Raw genomic sequence first — 7,525 nt, forward strand, 5'->3', positions numbered from 1 at the left:
ATTGTATTAAAATTTAATCAAATCTAAATTTAAGGTTCGAAATCGATGTTTCCAAACATAACGTAAATATTTTGATAAATAAAAGTCTAATTTTAGTAAAACACTGAAAAAATACAAACATATATACTTTAATATATATATATTACAAAAGCTAAACACCTAACAGAGAATCCAATCATGATCAATTTCAGTTAGTTATTACATCAGCCATCCATTAACATTAAATTCTCCTCAATTATGTATAATTAAACAAACCAAGTAGTGGTTTGGACAAACCATCATGTGATGAGTTTATCTATCATCATTTTTTGTTGTTAGTGTTGGCCTAATAAGGCTTAATCTCTGTTTAATAATGACAAACTAAGGCATCTAGTTGTGTTATCAAGTTGTTTACTGGTATTACTACATAAAAGCACAATGAAAGATGAATAATGAAAAAGTCTTGAATGACACAAGTAAATGAAGAATGGCTATTGATGAAAAGCTTAAATGAAGAAACTTAAAGACATGAAGACCTAGATAGTATTCCATGTGTATTGTAAAATAAGTTTCATGTAAGTACTTCTCAAATTAGTGTTTGTTATGAAGCTCTTAGGTTAACACTTGGACTTAAATACCTTTGCAAAGACTTGAAAAATACAAAATCCAAATATCATTTCAAAAAGATAAAAATCAGTTTTGGAATCAAAATATAAAGAACATTGAATTTTAGGGTGTTCGGGCACCTGAGGCTTATGCTCAGTTGACCGAATGTAATAGGGGTGAGCAAACTGTCGGTTTGGTGAAATTCGGTTAATTAACCGAATTAACCGAAAATTTTGATTTTCATTAACCGAACCGACTGAATAAGGGATATTAACCGAACCTCGCTCGACCGAATTACCTGTTCGAATAATTCGTTTAACCGAATTTAATCGAAATTATTTTAAACTAATTATTAAAACAAGAATATAATTATAAATTGTTTTTACGAATTTTGCAGCTCATTTATTAATTTTATTAAAAAAAGATATTTTGCATCTATTCATTTTATTAATAAAAAAAATATTTTACTATTAATCTATAAAAGTAAAATTTACACCATTACTATTAATTTATATATGAAATTTAATTAATTATTAAATCGGTTAACCGAATTTATATTTCATATATGTTCACCGAACCGAAACCCGATTCATTGAATTTTGGTGAAGCTTAACCGAACCGACAGAACCGATTTTTTTACCCGAACTGAACCAACCAATTTCGGTCGGTTAAATCAGTTAATTCGGGTTTTCCCAAATTATGCTTACCCCTAGAATGCAAGAGTCTAAACAAACTGGTCTAGCATCAAAGAGTTCGGGCGACCGAACCAATGGTTCAATTGATCGAATGGTTACTATCATTGTTATAAAGTTCCAGATAGTGTTGATTTGGGTGACCAAACGTCATGTTCAGTCAACCAAACATGTTCGGGCGACCGAACTTAGAGTTCAGTCAACCAAAAGACTACTTCCAGTTTGAAATTCATAATTTAAATTGGTTTAGGCGACCAAACTGCTAGTTCAGCCAATCGAAGCACAGAATAACTTTCACGAACAACAAGATATCTTTTCGATTTTGAAAGATAATGTTACCAAAACTGACACAAACGATCAGAATTCAAACCTAACTATAAATAGCTAACCCTAGTAGGCAAGCAAACATATTGATTTTACATTGAAAATTCTACTGTGTGTCATTCCTTTGCTAAAACTAATTTTTTGATTTATACTTTCAAGTTCTAAGCTTTCAAACCCAAAAAACTGAGTCAATCTCCTTGAACTTCTTAGCAAATACTTTCTGAGAGTAATATGGTTTTTATTGTGTACGAATCTTCTCTAGTTAGAGAATTCTTGATTCCCTTGTAAACTGAGGATTATGGTTGTGAATCATTGACAAGCGAAAGGATTGTTCTTACTTGAGAGGTGTCTCCGCCTAATGAAGGAGAGAGGTGTCTCCACCTACTGAACAGATAAATTAGTGAATTCTAATAACAAGTTGCTTAAAGTAAGGACATAGACACAATTGTCCAACCTAATAAAAAATATTAATATCTCACTCTTTTCCTCATCTCCTTTACTTTTCAAACATACTTATATAGAAATACATCTCCTATAAATGATTTACTTTATGTTTGATTCAATCTACTAGACTTATATGATATTGATTCATCATTCATGTGAATAAGCTATTTTGTGTGGCTAAAAATATTTTTATCAATATTAATATGTTACAAACATGATCAATAGTGTATGATTGACTATATATATTAAAATCTTAACTGAATCTCTTTACGAATATCGATGTTGGTATAATTATTTGCCTTGAAATATTTAGATCGCTTGTGAAAAATAAATTAAGATAAATTAAACTTTCGCATTAAATTCACTCCCGAGATTACATCTTAAATTTCAGTTAGCTTGCATCATTGTATGACATCATAGAGGAGATAAACCAATATGGAGAAGTGATGCATAATATCTTTTAACTCATCAACAACAATACAAAGGTCATCAAATGAACAAAGTAAACCTAGACAACTCCGCTCTCCATTCACAACAAAACAAACCCGCGACAACCAAAGGTTCGTCTCTTATTTACCGTATCAACTCCGCTCCACTGTCCCAGGGGCTGGCATATGTGCACCAACTCGGGAGTGTTCTAGCTAGTCAGCTAAGACTCCATGCGGATGATGCAACGTAGGCCTTCACCTCGCAACATGTAGTCAAATGCTTTGTTGATGTTGGAGAAAGGGACCTCATGCGTGATGAACTTTTCCACTTGCAACTCCTGCATGCATCAACCCCACAAGGTGAGCTTGGGAATAATCTTAATTTATCCTGTCTACGTTCTTGATTATACACACATTCTTGAAAATCCTTGAATGTTTTTGCAAATTGAACGGGTGTTGTATTCAATCACTTCAGAAAATTCTACAATTTTACGGCTTTACCTTCTTCATGTACATTTCAACAACGGAAGGGAGATCGGAGCGAGGCTTGTAGTTGCCGAAGAAGGTACCCTTGAGAGTCCTCTCATTCAACAAGTTCACCGGATGCGTTTGGAAAGCATCATCTTTGCTCGGCACACCAACGAGAACAGCAACACCCCAACCCTAAGATAAGAATGAACTTGTGTTTATCAAAATTTTCATTTACCCTATATTTATAAAGGCCTTAAATTTGAATTTGTATTAGATTTGGATAAAGATTTAATGTAAATTTGTATTGAAATTCATCAAAATTCATCCAAATCGAAATCCAAGGTTCGAAATTCATACTCCCAAACCCTCTCTTATTCTTTTTTTTTAGAGTGAAGGACGAAAGGATACAAATGAACTAAAACGAGTGGGTGCTTACATCATGAACACATTCAAATGCTGATATCATGGCATTAATGCTCCCAGTACATTCTATGCTCCGATCCACTCCTCCATCAGTCATCTCAGCAATCACCTATTTGTTCAAATTTAAAAAATGACTACACGACTAACAATAATCAGACCATAGAAATATATGGAACCCCAAAAAGATTAATTCTTGCCTTCTATCAACATCATTTGCCTTGTGAAAATTTCAGTATTATATTATGAAACAAACTGGTTTAAGGGGAGTACTTGGCAGGGGACCATATACTTCAAGTTAAAAATGTACTAAGACCCACCTACCTCTTGAACGGGTTTGTTATAATCTTTTGGATTGATAAACTCAGTAACTCCAAACTTCTTAGCTGTTGCAGGAACAAGAATGCGTCAAAGAACTTATAAATTGATGCAGCGACTTAGCGAGAATGTGTACATGTGGCATACAAATAATTCACTCACCTTCTTTGAATCGATTGGGATTCAAATCAACACCGATAATCCTAGAAGCCCCAGAAATACGAGCACCTTCAGCAGCCTAATCGTTCAATTAGAAATTAAAGATTCAACAATGATGGAAATATATGTATTTGTTTTCTAAATGGTAATGAATCCATTCAAGCATACAGAAGGCACGCAAGAATAATGAAAGAAAAAAAAAAGTTTACAAAGGAAAAAAATCAGAAAACGAGGACCTATGCTTCTTAATTAAATGAAGCTGAGAGAATAAATTGATTAAAATGAAAGTAAAAATATTACTCAACCACTAAAAACAATAAAATGCAAAAAGGGAATGGAACAAGAAGAACTCACAGCTAGTCCCACTGCCCCCAATCCAAAAACGGCAACAGATGAACCCTTCTTTGGTTTCGCAACATTCAGAGCGGCACCAAGACCTTCCACCATAAAAAGAGTTATGTTACAAATTAATACAACATATAGTTACAAGCATGATCAACTCATCACTATTACTAATAATTTTGTAACTATTATTAATAATTTCGTAAGGAATCGAACAAGGTCTTCTTCTTTTTTTTTATTGTTTTTTTTGCTTGTTTACCTGTGGATATTCCACAACTGAGAACACAAACTTTGTCAAGTGGGGCATCTGGGTTGATCTTGGCAACAGAACCGACATGAACGACGGTGTATTCACTGAAGGTGGAGGTGCCAAGGAAGTGGTAAATGGGCTTCCCATTGATGGAGAATCTCGACTTGCCGTCGCTGATCATCACGGCCCTATCAGTGTTAATCCTCAGGAGATCACACATGTTGCTCTCCTCAGATTTACAATGCCGGCACTCCTTGCACTCCCCTGTGAACACAGGAAGCACATGGTCTCCTGGTTTCAAATCAGTTACGCCTTCACCTATGCTCTCCACAATTCTATTCACCATCGTACACGCCACACCAGAAAACAAAATAAATAGCAATTACATAGTTTCAAGAACATAAATTGCAGTTGCGGAGAAGAAAAAACCAGCTCAATATTATTCATTATTCTACTATTCCTAAAAGCATAGTGAAGTTTTCAAGGTCATTCTCATGTGAAGAAAAACTAATTGATGACTTTCTGTGCCGAGTAACCATAACTCTTTGAATTCATCATCTTCGCTTATTATTCTTCTAATTTATATCTATTCGCTTGAGGATACTTCTTTTACATATTATGCAGGGAGAGACGGAACTTCAGATAAATTTCTAATGAAAATGAGTTTGACAACATGTAGAGTATAAAATATTTACAATGCGTCTTCTAATACTATGCTGTCATTTATTTTCAAATTTAAACGTGCCACCTTCTATAAACCAAAATGAGCTTACCATCTCCTGTTTTCTCTTTTTTCAAAATAAAATTAATGCAACATTTCCTCTTTTCATTTTGTTGCATAAGAATCTTTTATTCAAATTGCATCAAAATTAAATTTAATGATTTTATTTCATGTCAAGGTTCTACCGATTTAGTACAAGAGAAAATTTAAGTTATTATTTGAATGTTGTAGTCTCTCTTATTGAATTTTTTTTAAATATAAAATAAATGCTATTTGGCATAATGAAAGGAATATAATATATATATATATATATATATATATATTATTTCGTAACAAGTTGGTAAGAGGACTAGATGTAGAATATATAAACACAGATAATGAAAATGCGACTAAGTTCTAAAAGCCCATTTAGAAATTAATGTACATACCCTCCAGCTTCATGACCAAATATACGAGGAAACACAGGTGTTTGTCCCTGCAACATATATATGAACAAATTCATGAATACTAACTAATAAAACCATTTAATTTAGCTTCAAGCCTATGTATCATGAAGTCAATGCAATGTTAGATTTAAAGGGTGTTAATGAGTCAAGCCTACCCCTGGACTACTACTCAAACTCTACTTGCTTTGTAACTTGACTGTTATGCTCAAGCTCGAGTTAAGTTCAAGCTACTCGAGCGGTAATTTAATGAGCCGAGTTCAAGGTTTGTAACACTACTCGTGAGCCTAATGGAGCATTTTAATTTTATTATTTTAATATAATATATGTTTCATACATATACTTAATCACATACATTATATATGATTTATACATGTATTTAATATGAATTCATAATTGAATTGAGCTTCATCGAGTCAAACTCGGGTTTCAATAATTTGTAACTGAGTCAAGTTTGAATCCAACAATTCTGAGATTGATCAAGTTAAAACCAAGTTTCCAGCTCAATATTTTTGAAGTTTAAGACTCAATTTGACTCAACTCGACCACACCATAGTCTAATCATGTAACACTTTAAATAAAAGATCAAATCCATGAATTTTGAGATCAGTGACTTTCAATCACTGATTATCAATTTAAGTCAAGTTTTTTCTTAATTCAAAACTCAAAAACTTAATCTGCTACCTAAAATGTAATGATATTTCTTATTAATATGCTATTATTATCGAGAAAAAAGTGGAAGTTCTAATCAATTAAATTTACTTTATGTTTGGAGAGTCCTTAAACCAAATTCAAGATGCAAAATTCATGCTCCTAATTAAATGGCATCATTACAGCATTTTGCAGATAGAATGATAGAATGATCTCAGTTCAAGCTTCAACACGCATACCTCAAACCTAATCATTTAATTATTTTTACATATAAAATACCTTGGCCTCCCAGAAGTAAACATCAGTGTGACAGAGGGCGGTGAAGAGGATCTTCAACCGGACTTCCATTGCCTGAGGCGGCGCCACCTCCACCTCCTCCATCACCAGCGGCTTCCCCGCTTCCCACGCCACCGCCGCTACAAACACAAACCCCCAAACAGATTAAACTAAATATAACTGATCTAGCAAAACCCCATCAGCCAAGAAAGAAAAGGAAATTTTTGCCTTAATTTTTTTCCCCAGAAACAGAAAAAGGTGAAACAAACCCAGATTAGAATGATGAATAAGGTTTTACCTTTGCATCTAATAATCTGACCAGCTGTGCGAGACATGGCTCTGTTTCTTTCTTCTTCCTTCACCGCAGAGTATTTTCTTGGCGATCCTTTTCTGCTGGGAGAAACTGAATTCGCAGAGACATTTATAGCGTGATGGGCTGAAGGGCAGCCGGGAGCTACCGACAGGCATGTGTTTTTCTTTTTTCTTGGTTTGCCATTTTCCTTATTTTCCCGGATAATCGTCAGTTTGACAATACTGCCTTATTCAAATTTTCTCGAAGTTTCCAGTCTTGGGGGGAAAATTAGCAGCCTGATTTGTTTTTCTGTGGGTGGTATGCAGGAAATGCGCCGTGGGTTGGCGCCACGTGGCCCTCCACCGGGGACACCTGTCCTCAGTTTGGCCTGCAATCCACGAGACACTTTTTATCTCTTCTTCTGCCACATTGAACGTCAAATCCTGCAGGGTGCGATGATGGATTGAAGATGATGATGCTCATAATTTATATATTATCTTTATCATAGATAATTTAGATACACACGATAGCCAGGAGCTCTTTTGACTTTTTTATGGAAAGCAATCAATTTAAGACCACATCTCTAATATAGGTCTTCTCATGGCCACTCAAATAAAGAATTCGGATCTTTCAACTAATGTTTTACCAAAGGATGTCAGTAGGGACCGTATAACCTTTATGATGTGCAGGATCCTTCTTAAATGTAGGC

General features: G+C 34.3%; 1 protein-coding gene across 1 annotated transcript; it reads right to left on the reverse strand.

The window, feature by feature from the left end:
* Positions 1–2,377: 2,377 nt before the first annotated feature.
* On the reverse strand, positions 2,378–7,287 carry LOC131161317 (alcohol dehydrogenase 1). Its single transcript, XM_058116990.1, has 10 exons — positions 6,823–7,287; positions 6,528–6,664; positions 5,583–5,629; positions 4,443–4,768; positions 4,196–4,278; positions 3,845–3,920; positions 3,689–3,750; positions 3,381–3,476; positions 2,975–3,136; positions 2,378–2,811 (listed from the first exon to the last, which is right to left on the reverse strand). Exons 1-10 carry the CDS (start codon positions 6,857–6,859, stop codon positions 2,695–2,697), a joined length of 1,143 nt encoding a protein of 380 aa, XP_057972973.1. The 5' UTR covers positions 6,860–7,287; the 3' UTR covers positions 2,378–2,694.
* Positions 7,288–7,525: the final 238 nt, after the last annotated feature.

Source organism: Malania oleifera, chromosome 8 (assembly GCF_029873635.1).
Source record: "Malania oleifera isolate guangnan ecotype guangnan chromosome 8, ASM2987363v1, whole genome shotgun sequence".
In the NCBI taxonomy this organism is placed as follows: Eukaryota; Viridiplantae; Streptophyta; class Magnoliopsida; order Santalales; family Ximeniaceae; genus Malania; species Malania oleifera.

What these genes read in the sequence shown, in the direction of transcription:
- LOC131161317 (XM_058116990.1), bottom strand. Translation starts at nt 6,859, where the DNA reads ATGTCTCGCACAGCTGGTCAGATTATTAGATGCAAAG. An exon ending in CAGTTGTGGAATATCCACAG is followed by an intron (nt 4,279 to 4,442) that starts GTAAACAAGCAA and finishes TTATGGTGGAAG; the next exon opens with GTCTTGGTGCCGCTCTGAAT. An exon ending in ATAACAAACCCGTTCAAGAG is followed by an intron (nt 3,477 to 3,688) that starts GTAGGTGGGTCT and finishes TTGAACAAATAG; the next exon opens with GTGATTGCTGAGATGACTGA.